Source organism: Gossypium raimondii, chromosome 9 (genome assembly GCF_025698545.1).
Source record: "Gossypium raimondii isolate GPD5lz chromosome 9, ASM2569854v1, whole genome shotgun sequence".
NCBI classification, from domain to species: domain Eukaryota; kingdom Viridiplantae; phylum Streptophyta; class Magnoliopsida; order Malvales; family Malvaceae; genus Gossypium; species Gossypium raimondii.
This window is the reverse complement of record NC_068573.1, coordinates 13637111-13663322: the sequence shown is the minus strand read 5'-3', so window position 1 is coordinate 13663322 and position 26212 is coordinate 13637111. Positions and strand designations below refer to the sequence as shown.

General features: G+C 34.5%; 3 protein-coding genes and 1 non-coding gene across 5 annotated transcripts; 1 reads left to right on the top strand and 3 right to left on the bottom strand.

The window, feature by feature from the left end:
* Positions 1-803: 803 nt before the first annotated feature.
* Positions 804-3695, bottom strand: LOC105798482 (probable protein S-acyltransferase 7). Its single transcript, XM_012628568.2, has 5 exons — positions 3321-3695; positions 2967-3149; positions 2158-2454; positions 1710-1943; positions 804-1594 (listed from the first exon to the last, which is right to left on the bottom strand). The coding sequence occupies exons 1-5, from the start codon at positions 3414-3416 to the stop codon at positions 1076-1078; spliced, it is 1329 nt and encodes a 442-aa protein (XP_012484022.1). The 5' UTR covers positions 3417-3695; the 3' UTR covers positions 804-1075.
* Positions 3696-4546: 851 nt separating this feature from the next.
* On the top strand, positions 4547-4618 carry TRNAQ-UUG (transfer RNA glutamine (anticodon UUG)). Its single transcript has one exon. It is a non-coding gene; the product is annotated as a tRNA-Gln (tRNA).
* Positions 4619-4806: 188 nt separating this feature from the next.
* Positions 4807-8503, bottom strand: LOC105798481 (probable serine/threonine-protein kinase PBL7). The gene is made up of 6 exons (XM_012628567.2): positions 8255-8503; positions 6854-6956; positions 6301-6506; positions 6022-6211; positions 5528-5919; positions 4807-5358 (listed from the first exon to the last, which is right to left on the bottom strand). The coding sequence occupies exons 1-6, from the start codon at positions 8258-8260 to the stop codon at positions 4975-4977; spliced, it is 1281 nt and encodes a 426-aa protein (XP_012484021.1). The 5' UTR covers positions 8261-8503; the 3' UTR covers positions 4807-4974.
* Positions 8504-8656: 153 nt separating this feature from the next.
* LOC105798480 (uncharacterized) lies at positions 8657-11570 on the bottom strand. 2 transcript variants are annotated; one of them, XM_012628563.2, is made up of 7 exons: positions 11110-11563; positions 10882-11044; positions 10247-10447; positions 9916-10164; positions 9515-9662; positions 9128-9359; positions 8657-9055 (listed from the first exon to the last, which is right to left on the bottom strand). In XM_012628563.2, the coding sequence occupies exons 1-7, from the start codon at positions 11513-11515 to the stop codon at positions 8721-8723; spliced, it is 1734 nt and encodes a 577-aa protein (XP_012484017.1). In that variant the 5' UTR covers positions 11516-11563; the 3' UTR covers positions 8657-8720. The 2 variants fall into 2 exon arrangements, with proteins under 2 accessions (XP_012484017.1, XP_052477019.1); XM_052621059.1 differs by having other exon boundaries at positions 8833-9015; positions 11110-11570.
* Positions 11571-26212: the final 14642 nt, after the last annotated feature.

The following is a 26212-nucleotide window of genomic DNA, read 5'->3' as shown; positions in this document are numbered from 1 at the left end:
AAAAAATATTGAAGTTGACCATTAGATTTTGAAAAAATGGTCGAATTGTTGTTTTCTTAATGGAAATACTGATTAAAAGGTTAAGTTTTAACATCTCGCATGGCAAGTCATGTATACTTCATGTTATTTTTTGAATTTTTAAGAACTTTTTTAAATGCTTTTTTAAATTTTAAATTATTTATTTATGTGTCATATCGGATAAATAATGTCATATCAGCATGACACAAGTTGTCATGTCAATATCCTTAAAGACTAATGTTTTAGTCCACATTTTTGTTTTTAATTTTAAAGCAATTTAACCCTTTATAAGGTTAATGACCAAATTTAACTAAAAAAATGACTAAATTGATAAAAAAAAGCTAAATTTAATATTATGCCTATTTATTTAACTATTAATAGCTTTTTACAAAATAAATATTTTTATCGAACAAAACAAGTATTATTAATTTAATCTATAATCAAAGGTTGATATGAATAATTTATGTCAACCAAATATGAAATATAACATCATTGTTAAAACTATTTATCATAAAAAAATATATAAAAGTGAGTAAAAACTGATTAATTTTAGAAGTGAATCCCTCCTTTCTATAAAATTTATAAATATAACTTCATAGATTAATGGAATTCACTTCTCCCTGGCTTAGGCATCTTTGTTTGTGGAGCTAAGCACCAAAGAGTATATGGCCTTCGATGAAGATGCTGACAGTTCAACTAAAAAAGAATATTAATAGCTCGCTTCCACCCTTAGAACTGATATTGGAATCCTAATTTAACTGCCTTGTGAAAGTCCAGAGACCAGAGAGTTGAAATGAGGATATTATACGACACTAAAACGAATCCGAAAAGGTCACTACAATTAGATACTAACAAATCAAATTGAAAAACCTCACTCTCATACAACATACTACACACCAGTTCTTCCCCAAAGCACAGAGGGCCAAACCAACACTTTCAAATGCCCTGCCAAACCCAAAAACATATGTCCCCATATTACACATGATTGAAACAAGAAAAACGGAACCTTAGCAGTCAATCCCTTTTCCATATCGTACATTCAATATCATGACATTGGTCATGTCGGGCGGCTTTCGGTTATCAAATTGTTGCTACTGCTACCTCCACCGATTCGGTTTGGTTCCCCCACTCTAGCTGCCAAAGCAAGAACTTCAGGTGACATTTCCCATCGACCACTTTTTCTACCCCAACTAGACCGCCTGGGATGTATACCAGAACGGTCACCTGTGTCATCTACTGTACTTCTAATATCTGGAGATAAATCTCCTAATTCACCCTCCTTAACATTTACTCGGTCACTTATGAGTTGCCCTTCACAATGATCAGTGCCAGCACCAATATCACCCCACACTGTCTTCCTACCCATTTCTATGTCGTCCACAGCCTTCCCCATATTTGGACTCATAAAACCACCTGGTCGTGTTGGTAGCACAGGTTCCCTGGGCACCTTTTCCCTGAAGTTGTTCTTGGATGATGGAATACTGGAGCAAAATATCTCCTTGAAGTTATCAACCACTCCTTTGTTATAGGGGTTTGCTCGACGATCGTATCGATATCTGAAATTCTCATATGTTGTCTGCAGAAGCAAGACAAACAGTCTCACATCAATTTAACAAATGCACTAATGTAACAATATATTAATGGACTCTTTTCGCAACGTTATTATGACAAGAGAAGGATGAGCATCTTACCTGATTTGTACTGATCAGATACAAATGGAAGGCAGTCAAACCACCAACAAACCACATTGCGATGAAAGTGTAAACTACTAGAACAATGGAAGCTGGGGTTTTAATCATTGCTCTCCAAATTGTTGTCTCCTCTGATGCCATGATCCTTCTAATGTAGACCCAACAGAATGCAAAAACATATATACACAGAAGGGTTGTTGAGAAGACAAACATGAAGAAGAATCGATAATTTCGCTGCAGACAAAAAATGTGAGATAAGTTTACAGTACCAAAAAGAGGAAATTGGAAAAACATGTTTCACAGCAATTTCAATTTCCAACCACTCTTAATATGAAAATTATGCAGCCAAGAACAGATACATGCTAATTTAAGTTCCTAGACGGATATGAACTATGAAGATCATGGTTAGGCTTCATATCCATGTAGCCTAAAGAAAATGGTGACGTACCAGTCCGATACATTGCCCAACCCAAGGACAGTGGTGATCAAATCGTTCTACACAGTTATTGCAGATTGAACAGTGTGAGCAGCGAGGAGGCCTATAAAGCATGCAAGTGTCACAATATTTGATCTTCACAGTGATTCCATTGACCTCCACTTCCTTAATGCGTGGCAATCGTAACTGTGGAGTTTGACCAGCCCCAACATCTACACTTCCATCAAAACTTTCTGGCTCAGGAGGGTGTGCATTGCGCGGAATTATACCAGGATCTCTTCCGGATGTTAGCAATAGAAGAAGCAAATCCTGAAAGAAGAAACAAACACATGTATGAGCTTCAAGATCTGTTTTAAAGAAATCATATGGATTCTCCAAAACTCCAATAAATGCCATGGGGGATTTGTTTCCTACATGCAAGATACCATTTTGGATCTTCCAAAACATTCATAAATGCCATCTTGATCGATGCTGCAATCCTACTATTAATTCTATACTAAACTGCCATAAAAGTACGCAAACGGAGGAAAAGAGACCATATAAGCTATGATCATAGCAAATTACGAATTCAGAGTTGATATCTAGCCAAGAACAAAAGGGGGTTTATCACCAACCTTAACAATGGTAAACATCATGAATTAACACTACATGGAAAATATAAATAATGTTAAAGGCAAGATAATTCACGGTTCATCCCTCATAGAAATCCCACCTCAGCGGGACTCACCATAATACCATCATCTTCCTAACATGTAATCAAAAGTTCTTTTTTCCAAAAATAGCAATTCATTCAAACATGAAAAATTTGTAAAGGGACTTACATAGACAGTGAAGACAACAGCAACCACCATAATTGAATTACCCAAGTGATGAGAAAAATCATCCATCAATTTCCTTGCAACAAAAACACAGAAAATGGAAACTGGAGCTACTATAAGCAAAATAGTCAGCCCTAATGATCTTACATCCGGTCCAAATATAAACCTCCCTTGAAATAAAAATATCTGCAAACAATAAACAAGAAATCATAAGTTTAATGCCTTGAAATTCATGGATAAAAATGTAGTCCTTTTAATTATTACTTGTGATGGAAATTACAGTAGAAATAGAATAGAAAAGGGGGAAATGAAAGATTTTGAAGTATAGAAAAAAGGAATAAAACCAGGAAAGCTTACATTGCTGCCTTTCCAAGCTTGGTAAACCCGTAAATCACCCAACCCGCCGCCGATGGAACCCGGATCCGATCGCTGGGGTGGCGGCACCACATACATCTCTCCCTTTTACTCTAAAGAATAATGATAAAAATAATTTACTTCAAAAGATGAGATTTGAGGGGAAAAAAATAGGAAAGAGCTTTTAAGCAGAAAAATGGAAAGCCATGGTGGGAGTGAGTGAAGGGAGGGCGAGTTAACTGTGTAATAGCGAGTCGGGGAAGGGTAGGCGACAAGGCATGAGCCTTTTTCCAACAAAGTACTGAAAGTAGAGGAAAAGGGACGATGGTTGGGGGTTATGTGGGTTTTCCCTTCCTTTTTCTTTTATTTTGTTTCTTCGTTGAAATTTGAGTTGCATCGCATTACGCTTAAATTTATTCACCAAACTAATAATTATAAGTATATAATATATAAAATCACTACTACTCATTATTTTATTTTGTTTATAAACAACAAATTAAAATATTGTATTAAAAAGAGGGTTTAATTCCTAGTTATTTAAATGGAAGCAGTAATTTTCTTTAGAAACACTAGTAACAAAAGAATGAATTGGTTTCGCTAAAAACAAATTAAAATATTATAAATAAATTTGATTTCAACAAGTCCCAGTTTTGTACACTAGCCACTGGTTTTACATTAAAATAAATAATTAAACATCTCGGCTACTTGTTGGATCGGCTAAACCTTTTAACTAAAATTTATACTTTAAAACAAAATCTCATTTTAAAACTCTAGATGCTAAAAATATTTTTAAAAACCGAATACCTATGAGATAAAAACATTTATTTAATGAAATCAAAGAGAGCCTTTTTCGGAGAAAAAATGCATGCAACATTATGATTGCACCCTCGTTACCCTAAATAACCAATACAAAAAATAATGAATTTTTTAGAAAATAAAAGCATTGGAATTTGCGAAAGTAAACATTTTTTTTTAATTTCTGCTTTAGGGTTTAGTTTAAGTGCAATTTGTATTTGGCATCATATCTTTCTGCTAATTAGCTGCAAACGACCATCGAAAACAAAAAGCAACAAAGTTGGCAGATCAAATTGAAAGCTTTGAGAGGGTTCTTGCAATGGTAAGAAAATGAAAAGAAAGCAAGGTTATTCAAGTGTTTTTAAGCAGTGAAATGATTACGTCGATTGATGGTCGAGTTATTTCTTCTTTGTTAGATGAAGCTGAGCATAGGCGGTTCCATGGTGTAGTGGTTAGCACTCTGGACTTTGAATCCAGCGACCTGGGTTCGACTCCCGGTGGGACCTCCTTTGCATCAACTTTTGGGTCTTTTTTTAGAATTACACATGTATTTTAGTCCAACTATTATAATATTAATATGATGATTTAAATTAAAAAGGTATAAACATGGAAGAGTGTGTGTTATATCAGATTTTATAATGCACCCAATTTAACTCTTCCATATTCCATTGTTCTTCAAACTGGAGGAACCACATTATCAAAACAAATGCTAAACTCATTATTATTGCTGTTTCAAAGGAAAAACTATATATAGGTTTTTGGGAATCCATTGCTGCTTTCAACTGAATATACAAAGTCTTTCCTCTTACTAACTTCCTTCTCTACTTGACATGTTCTAAAACATTAGAGATGAAAGTACCCTTTACCTGTTCGATCCATCCGAACCATTTTCCGCGCTTTGTAGTCTTTTCTCCCTCCAACTCTCCCCCCACATCTTGGCCTCAGCCACCGCTCGTTCCCTGTTAAAATCCCTGTCTAACATCCTGGTTGTTTCCCTCGGAGATTCATTGTTCTCCGGCCGTTTCACACTGACCCTTTTAACTTCATGTGCGCTATATGGATGGGATGTCAAATAATCAAGAGCAAGCACTATATCACCAATAGAGGGCCTGCAATTAGCATTTTCTTGGATGCATAGGAAGGCCACCTCTAGAGCTTTCTTCATGGTTGACTTGGAGAAGTGACCTCTCAGCAATGGATCCGCTAAGTTCAGAATGTTCATTCCATCTTTCAACATCGGTCGTGCCTGCAAAAAAAATGGAATGAACAGTTACTTAGAGAAACAAATCGATGTAATGGAGTTCCTAGGATCGGTATACTTCATTTAGATATTGATCCTCAAAGAGACTAGAATATATCAATGGCATTTCTTTGAGAATCAAACAGTTTCAGCCAAATCGTAAACAAAATATTACCCAATCAACAAGGAATCGTTCTTCACGAGCACGGCTATCATCAAGAGCTTTACGTCCCGTTATCAGCTCCAATAAGACTACCCCAAAACTAAAGATGTCAGACTTCATAGTCAATTTTCCACTAGTGAGGTACTCAGGGGCGCAGTAACCGTGGGTTCCCATGATCCTGGTGGAAACATGTGATTTATCTCCACTCGGACCGAACTTTGCAAGCCCAAAATCAGAGAGTTTTGGGTTGAATCCCTCACCTAATAGTATGTTAGATGACTTTAAATCTCTATATATAACAGGAGGATTAGCTTCAGTGTGAAGATATTCCAAGCCTTTTGCTGCACCAGCAGCTATTGTCATTCTTGTATTCCAATCCAAAGGTTTCTGATCAGGTCTAAGATCTGCAAAAAAAAACAAGCATTGTTTATCCTATTTAAGTTGCTGAAAATATGCAGAACAAGGGTATCGAAACAGGAGGATCGGCTTCATTGTGAAGGTATTACAATGGAGGTGATCTTCCAAGGATCCTAGCTGCATGTACTCATATACGAGAAGTCGTTGATCTCCTTCGGCACAATAACCAATCAAATTGACAAGATTCGGGTGACGCAAGAGAGAAAGCATGAGAACCTCCACAAGGAACTCCTTTTCCCCTTGGAGCCCTGTCTTATCAAGCTGTTTAACAGCTACAACCTGCTAATAACCATAGTGCATGCATGTGATTAAGATAGAAATACAAACAAAATTATGGGGGAAAATGTTCCAGGAAAAGAAGAATGTACCTGACCAGTACTTTCTAATTGCCCTTTATAAACAGCCCCAAATCCACCTTGCCCTATCAAGGATTCTTTTCTGAAATTTTGTGTTGCATTCACTAGTTGTTGATGGTTGAAAGTGTGAGCCCTCTTGTCATCATTAGGCTCATCAGTTGTAGCAGATGATTCCTTTCTTAAGCCTGCAATGCTTTTTGATCCTACTGAACCAACTCCTGTTTAAGGCACAGATTAAACTGTATCATTCCACTATGATCACCATCCAATTTCAGAAATTTTTTACATTGAAAATTATTTAGGAGTATCAAAGTGTGCCATGGAAACATATTATGAATTGGATCCAAAGAGCCCCCATTAACCAGTTTCCATGGAAAAAGCATGAACAAAAACTGATTTAACAAAGCATATGAAATGAAGATCAAGACAAAGATATGTAAACTCAAAAAATCAAACTGAAGAACAACAAGACTGAGGCATATATACAGCAATAAAGAATGCAACAAAAAATAACCCAGAAAAAAAAAGAAAAAAAGAGAGAACATCTTGCATGAAAGGGACTAACCAGCACACAATTGAGGCTTGCATTTTCTGCCAAGTTCTTTCTTGTCATCGCCCTTCAGCTTCTTGCCTTTGGACCAACCAAAACAAGGGCAAAAACCCATTTCCTGCAGATCAATTAAACGAAAACCTTTTACCTTGTTTTTTCCCCTCTGTTTCTCTCTTTATAACTTGTGGAAAAAGCCTTGAAATTTGGAAGACTTTAAGTTGATAATGAACAGTTTTAAAAGAGTGATCCGCGTTTTGGCCTTCCGCGTTGATTTCACGAAAACAAGCATCAACAAACAACACTTTTTTCATACGTAATGAGAATGGAAAATGACAACATCAGAAGAAAAACACCATTCCCAATAATACGTCATTACTATAATAACAGACTAACATGTTTTCTTTGTTTTTGTCAATAATCTTTAAATTCTGTCTCATTTATGAGAGAATTAATGTAATAAACAAAAAAATCTCATTTTATTTTATTTCTTTTGTTTTTGAGTAAATATATTAAATTGTATTTTTGGGATGATTTTAAACATGAAAATGGAAATGAAAAATTGTAGTTGGGATCATGAAGTTTAAATCAGAAGAAATAAAATCCATTTAATGAGATATGTTGCCATAAATATTTAATCCATTAATGATTTTGAGGTAACTTGCAAGGAAGGAATAAAGAAATTTATTATTTGTTTTATTCTTTCCTTGTTTGATTAAGACAGTCAAAATCAACTGGTTCTTCATTGTTTTTCTTTTGAGGCTATGGTTGTTTGTCTTTCAACTTTTTGGTTTTTTGTTTGGATTGAAATCATATTTATTTATAATGAAATAATAAAAACAACTGAAGTTGATAAATAAACTGTCGATTCAATCACGAGTAGAATGAATAATAATAATAAAATTATGTTTCAATTGACAAGTCGATTCTTAAACAACTACTGCACTTCACGCTGATAAACATAATAGAGAAAATAACGGTCACGGAAGTAAAAAAGCCAAAAATGCTTGAAGTCCAATAGCAGTAAAATAAGATTAATTTAGGAGATGGGATGGATCTCCAATTTCTTTTAAAGAAGGAAAAGAAAAACCAAATTATTTTACAAGGAGATAGGAATAGTTATAGAAACAAATACTTTGTGTTCTTCACTTTCTTCATGGCTGCTATTTCTTACCACTAATGACTACGTATGAAAGCTTTGCTCAGTGAAAAAGAAAAAGATATATGCATCTCAAGTGTTACCATGGCTCCTTCAAAATCCTCTAATGTTAAGAGATTTTGAATTCAAGCCTTGCTTTTTAGGAATCATGGTGCTACGTGTTCGCTCTTCAGCGATCATTGCATATGAAGGAAAAAAATCGATTCACATTCGAGTAGAGCATCAGATCAGAATAGACTTGAAAGATAGAAGAAGATTACCTCCATTGAAGCCACTACCAGTGCTTATATTATCTTAGGGCTTGGGAAGAAGGCTTTCCTCTCTTCTTATAAATAAAATAAATGCACCTTGGAATTTAGGAACCCTTGGAAAAGAGAGAAGCATAGTGCTTTAAAGGAAAAGGAAAGGGGGATGCCAATGCCAATGCCAATGCCAATGCCAAATTGTGTTTTAAAACTAACCGTGGATATAAAGATCTCGTTTCCTTTTACAACAAGCTGTGATTTGAGTTTAAGATGCGTTTGGGAACAGACTTCCCTTTTTCCTTTATTCTATTCCATTCCATTCCCGTCTCTTTTCTTTTCCTTTTCCACTTTTCTCATTAACATGTTAAGCTAAAAGAGAAAAATTAAACGCACAAAACATAGCTGGAGACACACACATGAAGGCATCACCTGAATAAACACTTCATAGATCGATAAAGTTGTAATGCATCATAAATCTATTCTATATGAATGAAACAGTTTTCACAATGTTTTTCCTAGAACTGCAAAAGGCCTGAATCTGATTTTCATCTACTGTTCCAAAGCCTGAGAGTCGGATACCGTATTGTTCCAACCTATGAATATCGCGCGGAATTGGAGATTGCCACTGGCCGTCCCACCAAGCAGGAGGAAGAAGTGGTGTGAAAGCACACTGATTCGACTGTCCCCGACAACTCAATGGCCCCGCAAATCGGTTCCATACATGTCCCCAACCCACCTGAAGCTTCAAACCTTCTGCCAACAAATTACCCTGGAAGCTGCTTAGAAAAGAAAACCTCGAAGTTGTTGAATTTTCTCCTGAAAGGATCAAGCCAACTATAAGATAACACAGCATACAAATGAGTTGAAGAACACAGGAAGCAGCATTACCTATACTGTCTGCCGCAGCTAATGCAGCAATTAATTGAGCATAGGTAGTCCCAACACGTCTGTGAGCCCCCGAAACAACTGCATGCTTTGCACGAGATGCAAGAAAGAAGTCCACAAAAGCAACCCACCTGGGTGCCGGCCCCCAATCTTTCACCCTAAACTCCAAACTTGGTAATGATTTAATATCATCAGAGACTTTACCTCTGAAACGTTCATAATCAAAATGAAGAACCTGAGATGACCGGGGAGGGAAGCAAATACATCAGCATCTCTACCTATATAGGATATATGAATGTTAATTATCACTAACATTGGTTTTTTTTTTTTTTTGGTTCTTTTATGGTGTGTTTGGGGGAAAAAAAACGTGGGGATGGGGGGATACATTACCTCAGCAACTTCACTTATATTTGGTGTGATGCCTTTTATAAAAGAAGGGGTATCAGATATTACAACCACCCTGGGTCTTGACCCTTGCTGTAAGTTGCGTATTGCTCTTTTGAGGCAGTTCAATGCAGCCTGTGCAGCTCTCACCGACCTGAACATGTTACACAAGAACCAGAATCACGAATCAGTTAAAATTCCTGTCAGTGCTAGATGCTTAATTATCTCTTCAAGAATGTCGGTTGGTTTTAGAGCACACGAAACATGTAGTTTAGATATTATAATTTGTGTAAGGATATTCAGTTTTTAGAATTTAGGTGTTTCCAAATGTTTTTAATCAAATTTCTCTGCAAGAAAAAATGTCAGCCAATAGATACGATAAATACTGGAATTGTTTATTGGAATACCTATTCATAAGCATCCGCATGTGCAATGTAATATCAGGATCTCTCCCACCATTACCAATAACCCAATTTACTGCTTCCTCAACATCTCTTGAAGGAGAAATGAGAATTCTCATTAGTTCTCCAAATACATTAGGCCGAGATTGAAGAGATTCTGGCTTCCCAAATAACTCAGAAACAGCATTCCTCATATCAGGATGTACATTCTTCAAGAAAAACTGAGCTGCTACAGCATCCGTGGTGCCTTGATACCTGAAGAATTGTAGCAGGTAATGATGCATCCTTAACTACAAAAATCCGAGCACAATTTATATTGGCATAGTTGACACTCTACCATATGATAGGTTGGGGCCACTTCCTCCAATTGCCACAGAGAGCATTTGTTTTTGTTGGCTTCTCAAAATCATCAATCCTCATCACAAGATGCCTTCCATACTTCTTTAGACAACCATTTTGTCTCCATAAATGCTTAACTTCTCTCAGTGTAAAGGTGAGATTGGAATACAAAATGTAATCCCCAAAAGGATATTTACCCCTGAACAAAGAGAAGTCCAAAAATAAACATAAATGAGCACAAGAAAAGCAAGAGAACATAACTGCAATGACATAAAAAATCATAAACAAGTTTTTTATGACACTACCATGCTTGCTTTCCAATATAGCCTTCTCATTTCTAAGCAATTTATTTTCTTCTAAGTCTAAAACACAGTAACAAGCAGGCCTGATCCAGGACACCATAAAACACATCTAAATGAAACTAAAAAAAAAAACTCGAACACCCAAAATAGAACTAGGCAAGCACCTTTACACTAGCAAACCTACAACATAAAAGCTCCCAGATTTCTTTTACAAGACGACTAAGCACTTATCAGAACAAAATTCTGAACCATTTGCAACCAAGAAAATTGTTGGACAAATAAGAACATTTAAAACGCAAAACAGAGGATTGAGAAAGAACCAATAATATGCCTGGTTTGCCCAATGATTAGCGACCGGTTCAGCATTACACTTAATGCTGCAGCAGTTAATAACTTGTACATTTCATTCCCAAAACCAGCTTCGGATGCTTTTCCTATCACAAACCCATGTCTGCAAAACTGCTCCGGAGGCAGTTCACGGATTCTTGGAGCGCCTGAAAATAGTAAAAAAAATTACAATAATTCTTTGAAAAGGGACCCAAAAGAGAAATATGATTACCGTTGACAGAAAAGTGAGTTTGAATAAGCTTTCGAACTCTAAGACTGTCCTTCAAAATCCTCCCCTTAAAAACCTTGCCCATTTCGTCCACAGTTGCACAGTTCTTGGTCTTGGGCCCAGCTTGAATGGGCGTCTCGGCCGAAGACAAAAAGGCGACCCTTTTGAGGTCCACGAGCTCGAGCTGGGCAGGCAAATCCAGCATCGCTCCGTTGGAAGTGGTGGTAGTGGTGGTGGGCGGGGCATCGAGGGATCTTAGAGTGAGCATGAGCCGGGTAATGAAAGTAAAAGCTGCGAAGAGAATGAATAAGCAACGTAGCAAAGCTCGCTTCCTCCTTGAAATGCCATACCTCATTTTTGAGCTTCGCTTTGATTTGGTCTTTGGAGATTGAAGTGTAGTGTGAAGCATTGATAGTTTGATTGGATTTCTTTTGTTTTTTTGTTCTTAATTATCTTCTAATTTGATATTTTTAGCTTTGATTAACACCAGATTGCGTCGGTGCCCACAGGCCAAACTTTTTTTTTCTTTTACTTTCATAACAATTGAATAAAGGTGTAATAATAATTATGGAGGGCCGGTTAAAAAAACACAAAGTGAATTGTAGAATTATTCGCTTAACTATTAGTTTTGTTTTCATCATCAAATTATAAAAATTTCAATTTTACCATTAAAGTTTTAAATTATTTTTATTTTGATCACTTTCCCTTAAATGATTAATTAGAGTGATAAGGTAAAATTTTTCTAACTAATATGTATATTAACAAATTTAATCCTCAGTACTTACACATTCTATTAATTTTATCATATTTCTAAATAATAAGCAAATCACAAAAGTTTCAAAAACTACATCGTGTTCATTAATTAAAAACAATTTAAATACAAACTATACTTAATTCTCAGAGCGAGCAAAATAATTCACAACTAGGGATTTAGCAATAGGAGGGTTAATTACATCGTTAGCAGGGTTAAAGGCATCAGCATCGACATGAACTTCACTTTCAACTTCATTCTCTGGTTGTTCCTCATATCCTTAAGCAAAGGATACTTCAACTTGAGATGTATCGGGAGGGGGAAGAACTTTATCTCACATCAATGAATGGAAAGTCAAGAACTTTGACCACCTTGGCGTGCAATCGTCGAAATAAGCAAAATAATAAATATGAAAAAAAAAGTGTGGTTTTATTGCAAATGTACAAGACAAATTGTAATTCAGTTTTTAATTAAAACAAAATGCAGAAGTATTTCAAGGATCGTATCAAAGGGATTGTCAAATTGGTAATGTGTTTATCAAGTCCATTGACTAGCTAAGCAATTATTAATCTAATAAAATCATAAATTATTAATGCAAACCAAATATAAAAATTGTATTAAGACTATTATAAATTAACAATTAAAAACATTAAACTAACTTTCTTTCATTTTACTAAAAACTATGTGAATGCTTAAAACGACGGTTGATTGACTCGCTAATCATTAACTACACTAAGAAACCTATCTCGATTGTATTGTTGCTAGTCCCAACTAACAATCTTGTAACACCCGAATTTCCAATTAACTCAGAAACTTGAAATAATTGGGGGACTAAATTGAAAGAGATCGCAAGTTAGAAACCTCTATTGAAAGAAATGAGAAAACTGGAAATTGAATTGGACATGGTTGAGAACCAAACCTGGTTCGATTAGAATGTAACCAATTGGTTCCTTTGGGGGGGACAACATGATTAGAAATGAATGGTTTTCTTAAGGTTGGTAATAATGCGGGAAGGGCTATAAATAGTTGGGAAATGACTTCCCAATGACGATTTTCCTTCCCGAATCTATTTCATTTTCTTTTGTTCTTCATCCTCTCCAGTAGTTTGAAGAGGGAATATGTAACACCCTTAACCCGTCTCTATCGCTGAATTAGGGTTACGGAGCATTACTGTACAACCAAAAACATTCAACATCAAAGAATTTAACTAAACTAAACATATAATAATTTATCCAATCACATGCATTCTATCCCTAAATCGAGCCTTCGAGGCCCTAAAAATAGCTTTGAAGTAATTTGAGACTAATTTGGAACAAAATAAAAGTTTTAAGAAAAAGTTGCAAAATTTAAAAAAAAGGGTCAGATGGTCGTGTGTCATCACCCCAAGCTATGTAACTTTCGAGCAAGGGACACATGGCCGTGTCCTCACCTGTGTAACTCACTCAGATGCCCCACACGCTGTTGTGCTAGGTCGTGTAACTCTCTGAGTTGCCACATAAGCTCGTGTGTCAGGCCATGTAACTCATTGACTTGAACACTAAAAAACTCCCAAATGACACATGGACGTGTGATAGCCCGCGTCCCAGGTCGTGTGAACCCAAATTTTACCTAAAATTAAGCCATTTCTAATCCAATTTATACCTAAACATTCAAACCATTTGGGCATACATTCAAGGGGTTCCAACACCATCCAAACACACATAAATGTACCATTTCAAACATCCTAAATCATCAAACCAGTATGCCATTCAAAGGCACCATAAATATACCAAAACATTACATACCAAAACAAGTTAACATTGCCTTATATCATGCATAAAGACCTAGTTCAAATAAGTGCCAAAACTGATCACAAATGACCATTTTTCAAACCATCACAAATATACCGAAAGGGCCATGCACATCAATTACCTAAAAGTGATCAAGAGGACCTAACTTAACAAGCATTACAAGTCCATCAACCATACATAAACTTCAAGGCACAAACATACCAAATTACCATTTATACAATCACTAAATACCATTCAAAATGACCTATACATGCCATTATTAACCTTGGCCAAAGATATACAAAAGCTACCAAAAGGATTGCAGGATAGTGTGATAGGTCTCTGACGAGCTTCCAAACAGATCGAGCTTCCGATAAACTATAAAATAAAGGAAAGAAACTACGTAAGCAACGAGTGCTTAGTAAGCTCGTATAAACTAAAACATAACTTACCATGTCATTTATACAATTTAAAGATTAAACATAATTCATCACCAATGCCATAAGCTTAGTAAAAGCCTAAACAATATCACCAACTCATAAGTTAGTATACTTGTCCATGATACAAATGAAATCAACCATAAGATATGTAAATTTCCATATGTACTAACATCATTTAGATCATAAATCCTTACATAAAGTCATGATTCAATGCATTTGCATACTTACCATTTTGTTCCCTTTTCTTTACCCGTTGAACCATCTATAATTACATCGGATACTCGAGAAAGCTCACACATAGTGTGCCTTTACAAATAACCGTAACCTTTGCTTTACATCAATGCTCACACGAGCTGTGAATGGGCCTGCTCACATGAGCTGTGGGTCGAAATGTAAGCTACACGATACTGCTCACACGAGCTGTGGAGAATCCGTAACAAATGCAAGACCTCAAGCATCAGTACGACATTCAAGACCAGCACCTGAAACATGAAATCCCTAATGGCATGTCATTCGTATCCTAAGAATTCTTAAGGTTTAATCGAGACTCATTATCCGTTAATTCCTCATAGCATTGATACATTTACAACCCAATTCATTTATATCCCACCAACATAACAAATATTCAAATTTAACTAACATTAAAATGATTACAGTTTATACGAACTTACCTCGATAACTAGGGAGTAGATGTAAAGTCGAACTAATCCAAAGCATTAGCTTTTCCTCGATTTAAGTCCGAAGGTGGTTTATCTTAATCTAAATAGATGATTTCAATCAATTAAGTACTTCTAAAATTCAATTTAATCCATATTTCATATTTATGCAAAATTACCAATTTTCCTTTATTATTTTAACTTTTCACAATTTAGTCCTTAAGCTCATAACTTGAATATAACTCATTTTAACCTAAATCCATGTTAATCATTGTTACAAGGGACCTTGAAACAACTCATAATTATCAGATTTCACAATTAAACCCATGAATTTATACTTTTAATAATTTATTCCCTAAAATGTAATTTCACCAAAAATCACTTAACAAAACATGTTTAGTTCTGAAAAAAGATTCATAATCTATCAATTAATATCAAAGCTCATTCAAAAAATCTATGGCAAGTCCCTCAACCTTTAACAGTTTTGCAAATTAATCCCTGGGCTAGCTAGATTAAGCTAAAACAAATTCAAAAACATAAAAAAATCATTAAAAACAAGACTCGGAATCACTTATATACAAGAAACAAGCTTGACCGGACCTTCAAAGCACAAAAATGGCTATCTCCTCTCTTAATTTTGGTGATGAAGAATATTAGAGAAGATGAAGTCAAATTGGTTTTATTTAATTTAGGGTCTGTTTGATTGACGGAATTGATTTTCCGGAAAATCATTTCCAACTTTTTCAGTGTTTGATTGGCGGAAAACATTTTCCATTTAGAAAATGAACTCCAAAACAAGGGAAAATGGGTTACATTTTAGGGAAAATGTCTTACCCTTTCAATTTCCGTAAAACATTTTCCGTGCTCTCCTCTCTATTGCCTCCTTCATTCCTTCCTTCATTTCCTAGTGAAAACCGCTTACATTTATCGATTTTCCAGTAACTTATTTTTTTAATTATTCAATACTTATTTTTTTAACACAATTACAAATAATTTATTTGATATTAGTTTTTTTCAATTTATAACGATTACTATTGTAGCTTAATAATTGAGTATTATTATAAATAAATCATTGCAATATATGTAAAAACAATTTAAAATATAAAAATTTATTAATATATATTAATATATGTAAAAACAACTTTTCCGGAAAATATTTTCAGGAAATTGCCAAACAGCAGAAAATATTTTCTAGTAAATCATTTTACAGAAAAGTAAAACATTTTCCAGAAATCATTTTACGGAAAACATTTTACTGGCAATCAAACAGACCCTTAGGTTTTAAATATTCAATTATCATTTTAACCTTTAAAAACTATCAAAATTACAATAAAACCTTGCAATGCACATCCATTATCTCATTAAATAGCATATTTACCATTCAAGTCCTTTAGTTTTAAATGTCATAGCCATTGGACTCCTTTAACTAATAGAACTCAAGTTTTTCACCTTTTTTACAATTTAGTCCTTTTCACCTAATTAAGTATTTAAACATTAAAATTTCTTGACGAAATTTTAATATGACCTTAATATAATCCTGAAGACCTTGAAATAATAATTCGCTTGTCAAAATTGTGGTCTCGAAACCACTGTTTTTGACATCACTAAAAATGGGCTGTTACAACTCTCCCCTAAAGGAATTTTTGTCTCCAAAAATCTTACCAAAAAATGTTTGGGTATTGCACTTTCATAGCTTCTTATGGTTCCCAAGTAGCTTCTTCAACTCCGTGACATTGCCAGAGAACTTTAACTAAAGCTATACGTTTATTTCTTAACTTTTTAATTTCAAGAGCTAAAATTCTGATCGATTCTTTACTGTATGAAATATCTGGCTGAATCTCAATGTCTACAGGTGAAATCACATGTGAAGGGTCTGGTTGATACCGCCGCAACATCAATACATGAAATACATTATGGATTTTCTCTAACTCTGGTGGTAAATCCAATTGATAAGCCATCGGTCCAATCCTTTTAATGATCTTATACGGCTCGATAAATTGTAAACTAAGCTTACCTTTTTGACCAAAACGGAGAACATTAATCAATGTCAATCGAGTATTCAAATCTCTCAAGGTAAAAAAAGATTTTCTACTTAAAGCATCAGCAACGACATTAGCTTTTCCTAGATGATAGTCGATGATCAAATCGTAATCTTTTAACAACTCAAACCATCTACGTTGTCTCAAATTCAGTTCTTTCTGTGACATCAAATAACTGAGTATTCAAAGCTCTCAAGGTACACAAAGATTTTCTACTTAAAGCATCAACAACAATATTAGCTTTTCCTAGATGATAGTCGATGATCAAATCGTAATCTTCTAATAGCTCGAACCATCTACGTTGTCTCAAATTCAGTTCTTTCTATGACATCAAATACTTTAGGCTTTTATGATTCGTGAAGATATGACATTTTCCTCCATATAAATGGTGTCTCCAGATTTTAAAGTAAAGACAATGGCTGCAAGCTATAAATTATGAGTTGAGTAATTCTTCTCATACGGTTTCAACTGTCGTGATGCATAAGTTACTAGTTTGCCTTCTTGCATCAAAGCACAACCCAAACCATTTAATGAAGCATCACTATAAATCACGAATTCCTTACCAGACTCTGGCTGAACTAACACAGGGGCTTCAATCAACAATGCTTTCAACTGATCAAAGCTTTGCTGACACTTTTTAGACCATTCGAACTTAACATCTTTCTGAAGCAGTTTCGTTAACGACATAGAAATAATCAAAAATCCTTTAACAAATCTCTGATAATATCTGGCTAAACCCAAAAAACTTTTGATTTTTGAAACATTCCTCGGAAGTTCTAATCCACTATAGCTAATATTTTACTCGGGTCAACCCTAATACCGTTTGCCGATACCACTTGTCCCAAAAATCCAACTTCTCGGAGCTAGAATTCACACTTACTAAATTTAGGAAACAACTATTTTTCACACAAAGTCTGTAAAATTATTCTCAAATGCTGGACATGCTTTGTTTCATCTCAAGAATATATCAGAATGTCATCAATGAATACAACAACAAATCTATCTAGATATGGCCTGAATATTCTGTTCATCAAATCCATAAACACTGCAGGTGCATTGGTCAAACCAAAAAGCATAATAAGAAATTTGTAGTGTCCGTACCTGGTCCTAAAAGTAGTTTTCAACACGTCTGAATCTTTAACCTATAATTGATAATATCCAAAATGAAGATCAACATTTGAATATACAGTCGTACCTTTCAGCTGATTAAATAAATCATTAATACGTGGCAAAGGATATTTATTCTTGATCGTGACTATATTAAGCTGTCTATAATCGATACACAACTACATTGACCCGTCTTTTTTCTTGATAAACAATACAGGAGCACCCTAAGGAGAAAAACTAGGCCGAACAAAACCTCTGTTCATCAACTCTTGCAACTGTGCTTTCAACTCTTTCAATTCTGTAGGTGCCATTCTATACAGAGCTATCGATATCGAAAAGTTCCCGGTATTAACTCAATAGAAAATTCAACTTTTCTGATCGATGGTAATCTTGGTAATTCTTCTGAGAACACATCCAAAAATTTACAAACAGTCGAAACTGACTCTAATTTCAACTCAGAAATCATGGAATCGAATATATAGGCTAGATATGCCTCACAACCCTTTCTAACATATTTATGTGCCGACATAGCTGAAATCACATTAGATGCACCATCAAATCTATCTGATTCAACCCGAATTATATCACCATTCTGACATTTCAACACAATATGCTTTCGTCTACAGTTCACAACAGCATCATGCAATGTTAACCAGTCCATACCTAAAATCACATCAAACTCATCAAATGGCAACAACATCAAATCAGCTGAAAAGTTACAATCCCAAATTATTAAAGGACAATTTTTACAGACTTTATCAACTAACACATACTAACCTAAAGGATTTGTTACTTTGACCACAAATTCAGTTGACTCAAAAGGTATTTTCTTATCCGACACTAAAGTTGTGCATATGAGTGCGTTGACCCCGGATCAATCAAAGCATTAACATTAGTATCAAAGATAGAAAATGTACCAGTGATTACATTAGGTATTGAAGCTTCCTCTCTCACACGAATCGCATAAGCCCTAGTTGGTGCCCGTGCCTCAGATCTAACAGTAGAATCTTTTATTTCACTCTAACCATTACCCGTATTTCCACTATTTCAAGGTGGTCTCCCTCTCGCAGCCGTGTTACTCGAATGAGCGTTCTGAGCTTTCTCTTTATTTGATCTTTTAGGGAAGTCTCTAGGAAAATGATCATAAGAGTCACATTTAAAACACGATCCTTCTTTCAATTTGCACTCCCTAAAATGTCGTCTATTACATTGTTGACATTCAGGTTTGTTGTTTCTGACACTACCCACACTCGCTACAGATGTAGCCTGAGGTCTCAAACTCAAATGTTGCTTTCCTTTATCTCTCCCTGAGAATCCTACTAAAGCTGATGTACAACTTTGAAATTCTTTTAATTTCTTTGATGGTGAAGAAAATGACTTTCCCATAGGTTTTTACCAGTGTCACGAGCTTCAGAATCTACCTTTCTTTTCGCTTTGCTGAGTTTTTTGGCCTTATGTGCTCTATCAACCAAAACCACGAATTCTTTCAATTTTAGAATCCCAACTAAAAGCTTGATGTCTTCATTTAGACCGTCTTCAAACTGGGTACACATAACAGCCTCTGATGATATACATTCCCAAGCATATTTATTAAGTCACACAAACTCTCTTTCGTATTCGACTACAGTCATATGACCCTGTATCAATTCGAGAAATTCTTTCTGTTTCTTGTCGAGAAATCGCTAACTAATATATTTCTTCCTAAATTCTGTCTAGAAGAAATCCCAGTTACATGATCTTTCGGTACTACCACAATCAATGTATTCCACCACTGATATGTTGAGTCTTTCAATAAAGATACTACACACTTTAAACATTTGACAGGTGTACATGATAATTCATCAAAAACTCTCACAGTATTTTCCAATCAGAACTCAGCTTTTTTAGGATCATCTTCATCTGTACTGCAGAACTCTTCAGCACATACTTGTTCCAAACCTTGAGGAATAACAAGGACATGTTGGGGTACGAGAGGGGGTGGAGGTCATTGAGCCATCGAGTTCGTTCTTACGAACTTAGAGAACCACTCAAACATCTTTTGGAAGAAGGCTTCCTTTGCCTCACTTCTCCAGCCCTCAACTACAAGCCCATTACAAGTACTAGTTGCTCCGTGTACAGAGGCTTGCGCATTACTCTCAACTTCATTATAATCGGTTTGGTTGGATGACATCTTATCCATACGAAAACATAGTTCAATGTGGGTCAAGAGATATCACACTATCACAAGTTATATAATGGTATGTATTTCTAGACTCCATACATGTTATGTTCAGTCTGAGAACCGACTAAACTATAGCTCTGATACCACTAAATGAAATACCTCTAACCCGTCTCCATCGTCAGATTAGGGTTACAAAATATTATCATACAATCAGAAATATTCAACATCATATAATTTAACTAAACCAAACATATAATAATCCATCCAATCACATGCATTCTGTCCCTAAATCGAGCCTTTAAGACCTTAAAGATAGCTTTGAAGTAATTCGGGACTAATTTGGAAGAAAATAAAATTTTTAAAAAAAAAGTTACAAAATTTTAAAAAAATATGGGTCACACGACCGTGTGACATTACCCCAGGCCGTGTAACATTACCCCAGGCCGTGTAACTTTCATACAAGGGACACACGACCATGTCCCAACCTGTGCCCTCACCCGTGTAACTCACTGGGATGTTTCATACGCCTGTGTGCTCCGTGTAACTCTCTGAGTTGCCACACATACCCATGTACCAAGTCGTGTGTTAGGCCGTGTAACTCACTGGCTTGAACACTAAGAAACTCTCAGATGACACATGACTGTGTACACACGGTCATGTGACAGTTTGTGTCCCAAGTCGTGTAAGCCCAAATTTTACCTAAAAAAAATTTTCTAATCCAATTTATTCCTAAACATTCAAACCATTTGGGCATACATTCAAAGGGTTCCAACACCATCCAAACACACATAAATGTACCATTTCAAACATCCTAAATCATCAAACCAATATGTCATTCAAAGACACCACAAATATACAAAAACGTTACAAACCAAAACAAGTTAACATTGCCTTATATCATGCATAAATACCTAGTTCAAATAAGTGCCAAAACCTATCACAAATGGCCATTTTTCAAACCATCACAAATATACCAAAAGGGTCATGCATATCAATTACCTAAAAGTGATCAAGAGGGCCTAACTTAACAAGTATTACAAGTCCATCAACTATGCATAAACTTTAAGCCAGAAACATACCAAATTACCATTTATACAATCACTATACCATTCAAAATGACTTGTACATGCCATTATTAACCTTGGGCAAAGATATACAAAAGCTACTAAAAGGATTGTAGGATAGTGTGATAGGTTTCCGACGAACTTCCAAATTGTTCAAGCTTCCGATAAACTATAAAACAAAGGAAAGAAACTATATATGTAATATCCCTAAACAGAGTCTAATAGTTTTAGGTATATTTTTCGGGTTTTGAGTATGAAACTAGGAATCTATAGGGTTTCTAGTAATTTTTAATTTAATTTAGAAGGTTAATGAAATCTAAAATCGATTAAACACTAATCGGAAAATTAAAAAATAAATAAATATTTTCAAAAATTATTTTACAGATTTTAAATAATTATTAGTGAAAATAATCAATTTGGGTTGAAAAATAATTTTAAAATAATTTTTATTGGGGGTAATTTGAGTAAAATTTAAATATTAATTAAATAAGATTTAATTGTAAAAAATGGAAAATTTAGAGTACTTATATGACAAATAAACCTTAAAATTTAGAATTTTGGATGGAAACGATTAAATGGCTATTAGGCAAATTTCCCAGTTTTTAAAAGTAAGGGAAATGTGGGAGTAGCTATTAGACAAATTTCCCAGTTTTTAAATTCTGGTGGGTGGTTTCAGTTTTAAAGCTAATGTATCTAGCCCACTTTTCACACATTTTACATCAGATTAGAAGGCTTTAAAATTCATTTTCTTTGCATGATTTTAAAGATATATATCATCAAAGAATATATCCAACCAATTTCCTTCTCAAAATATTCTCTCAATTCATCCGAAATTGTTCTCAAAAGTAGCCAAAAATATTCTGAAATTTGTCAAGTTTCTTGAAGCACGATTGTCAATCAATGAATTTAGAGCGATTCAAGGTAATATTCAATCATAAACTTGTTTTTATGATGATTAGAAACATTTTTACATGATTTGAGAATCAATTAAAGGATTTTTATCAATGTCATCTTCGTCCAAGAACACATATTTTTTAATGGTGGATCTTGAATTTTAAGAGGAAATCTACAAATCAATGGATGTTCCAACTCAATATGGATCTATTAAAAGGTTTTTGATCTTATTTATCAATATTAAACTCGATTTGTGAGGTAATTTGAAGAAATCTAAATTTCATCATCTTCATGAACCAATTTTCTGGAATTTTGTGATATTACGATTTTCTGAAATTTTGTGAAATTAATTTAAAGATGAAACTGATGCTTAATAAAAGTGTATTTGGTCTAGTATTGATGATTGAAAGTGTTTAGAGGGATGGAGAGATCGATTTTGTGAGGAATTGAGTTTTCGACTTGATGTTACAAAATTGGTAAGGTATCTTTGTGGGAGGATTTCGATTAGTATGGTTAATTAAAATGCATGTTTATTATAGTATTATAATGGTGGTAATGCCTACTTTGTCTCTGTCAAAGCTCTGAATATTAAAGATCAAGATAACCAGAATTGAAGGTTGGATTTGCTTGGTTGATCACTTATTATGGTAGAAAAAAATTGAGTGGTGAGTGTTTTTAAGGGCGATTTGGTAAATTGATCATCATTTATACTTAATTAATAGCTTAATTGATAATTACAATTGATTAATTATGGTTGGATGGCTGATTATTGCAAGATTGAAATTATATGTACAAGAGTTGAATTTTATTGAATAGTGGTAAGTAAGCACTTAGGTATTTTTGTGCAATTTAATTAGGCTAACTATATTGATGATTAAAGCATATTTATTGGAGTTTTTGATCATGATATATGGGTGTTACAATTTGTAATTGAACATTGGAAAATGGCAAATGAAATGCTTGATTTAATTGGATGTTAAATGCTATGTTACATGTTACACATAAGCATTTTGTCACATTAAATTGAGCAAATTAGTGACTGATTTTTATGATATGTGCGATTGAATATATTGGCAACATACTTGGTGGATCTGTTGGATATAGTTGGCATGCCATAAGATCTGTGAGTACTCACCTTTATTTGTGACATTGTGAGCATATGGCTCTAGGTAGATTGATTTGATTGGAGTAGATAAGGGAGTGTTGAGCATGAGTCTCCACTCATTGGGTTATTTGAGGTGCTATAAGGGAGTGTGTGCTTCAGCCTGCTCAAATCGATGGATTGTATTTGATATTTATAGGAGTTTGAAGATCCATTTATCTGATGTATGATCACCTGGTTAAGCCATCAGAAGTGTATGTCAATATATTTATGTGTGATTATTGTTATATCATTCAATGTTTGTAAGCCATGAATGATTGATTCTTGATATTGATAATACATATGGAAATTAATTTGACATGTTTCTTTATTATGATTGATAATTAGTGATTGATTGGATGTGTTTTAAGCATGATTTGGATGTTAATTTACTAGTTGTTTTTATTAACATTCCCTGAGCTTTTTAAAGCTCACACCCTCAAAATTCTTACAGATAATTGTCAGGCTTGAGGAGCTGAGGAGCCAGCAAGAGAGTTCCATGAGATTTAGGCTTGGTAGAGACTTTATTACTCATTCAAAGACTGTAATCGGGCATTATGGAACTCCCAAAATTAGTTTAATTTGGTTGTAATTGGACTTTGGACATTTTATTTTGGATGTTTTTATAATAATTTTAAGACATGTTTGAGTTTAATTATTGAATGATTTACGGTGTATTGTTGGTTGATAACATGGTGATTGATAACACAGTGTATGAGGCATGAAATTTGTACTAACAATTGTTTAAATAAAGCTTTTATGGAGTGGTTTACTATCGACTAAGGTACGCCACTTGTTTGATTTATTCGATGTTTTTTATGCATAAAATTGATTCCTTAATTCTATTTAATTGAGCCTTAACTAATGTCAATAAATTCAATTGAAGGTGTATGTATATTTACATTAATTAATCGTAGTTAAATCGGGTTTGAAAACGATTTTTTTTGCAAAAATAGGTGCAGTGATTTTCACACGGGCATGTGCCTATCCGCATGGGCGTGTGAGGGCTTGCACACGGGCGTGTAGGTAAGTGCCACGGCCGTGTGGAGACTGGAGTTATCACACTCAGGTGTGTGGGATTTCCACATGGGCGTGTCCGATCAGTCTAAAAGTTTTTCATGACGAGAACACATGTGTTCAATGACACACGGTCATGGGCACATGGCCGTGTTGGTTTTTGGGGATTTGAATTTTTTTCTTTTTAAATTGGTATTCTAATTTGTTTAAGTTACAATTTAGTCCTAAAAATTTATTAGTCTAATTAGAGCTTTAGATGATAAGGAAACTTGGTAACATTTTAGGATTAGTCTCGTAATGGATAAAATACGATAGGGACGCACTTAATTTATAATTTGCAATAGGTACTGATTGTTTGCATTTGTTACAATTTAGTCCCTAATAATAAAACTTGAATTAGACATGGTAAACGAACCCAAATTAAGTTGAAAATTTTTAGGCTTACATAATTTGTCTAAAAGAAGGTCGAGAAACACTTAGATCTAAAATCAGATTAGTTTTACCATGGATGGTAAAATGACAAAAATTCCCTTAGGTTAACTTACTTAGGAAAGTTTAAATTTGGCTCATAAATTGCTTCTGCATTATTAAATAACTAATAATTGGATAAGATTGAGGTGTTATAAGGTCGGAGTGTGTCTTGGGTGGTTGTTAGTTGGAGAGTCACTTAGGTGGCTAATTTAACGCTTCGAATTCAAGCCAGTCTGTCCTAGTCAGGTTTGGGGTGTCACAACGTAAGCAAAGAGTGATTAGTAAGCTCGTATAAACTAAGACATAACTTATCATGCCATTTATACAACTTAAAGATTAAACATAATTCATCAGCAATGTCGTAAGCTTAGTAAAAGCCTAAACAATATCACCAACTCATAAGTTAGTATACTTGTCCATGATACAAATGAAATCAACCATAAGATATGTAAATTTCCATATGTACTAACATCATTTAGATCATAAATCCTTACATAAAGTCATGATTCAATGCATTTGCATACTTACCATTTTGTTCCCTTTTCTTTACCCGTTGAACCATCTATAATTACATCGGATACTCGAGAAAGCTCACACATAGTGTGCCTTTACAAATAACCGTAACCTTTGCTTTACATCAATGCTCACACCAGCTGTGAAATGGGCCTGCTCACACATGCTGTGGGTCAAAATGTATGCTACATGATGTTTCTCACACGAGCCGTGGAGAATTCGCAACACATGCAGGACCTCAGTCATCGGTAGGACATTCAAGACCAACACCCAAAACATGAAATCCCTAATGACATGTCATTTGTTGCCTAAGAATTCTTAAGGTTCAATCGAGACTCATTATCCGTCAATTCCTGATAGCATTGATACATTTACAATCCAATTCATTTATATCTCAACAACATAAACAAATATTGAAATTTAACTAACATTAAAACGATTACAGTTCATACGAACTTACCTCGATAACTAGGGCGTAGATGTAAAGTCGAACTAATCTAAAGCTTTAGCTTTTCCTCGATTTAAGTCCGAAGATGGTATATCTTGATCTAAATAGATTATTCAAATCAATTAAGTGATTCTAGAATTCAATTGAATCCATAATTCATATTTATACAAAATTACCAATTTGCCCTTATCATTTTAACTTTTCAGAATTTAGTTCTTAAGCTCATAACTTGAATATAACTCATTTTAACCTAAATCCATATTAACCATTGTTACAAGGGACCTTGAAACAACTCATAATTATCAAGATTTCACAATTAAACCCATGAATTTATAGTTTTAACAGTTTAATCCCTACATGTAATTTCACCAAAAATCAGTTAACAAAACTTGTTTATTTTTCAACAAAGATTCATAATCTTTCAACTAATATCAAAACTCATTCAAAAAATCCATGGCAAGTCAACTCGAACTTTAACAATTTTGCAAATTAATCCTCTGGCTAGCTAGATTAAGCTAAAATGAATTCAAAAACATAAAAATCATTAAAAACGGGACTCAGAATCACTTACATGCAAGAAAAAAGCTTGACCAAATCTTTAAAGCACAAAAATTGCTATCTCCTCTCTTAATTTT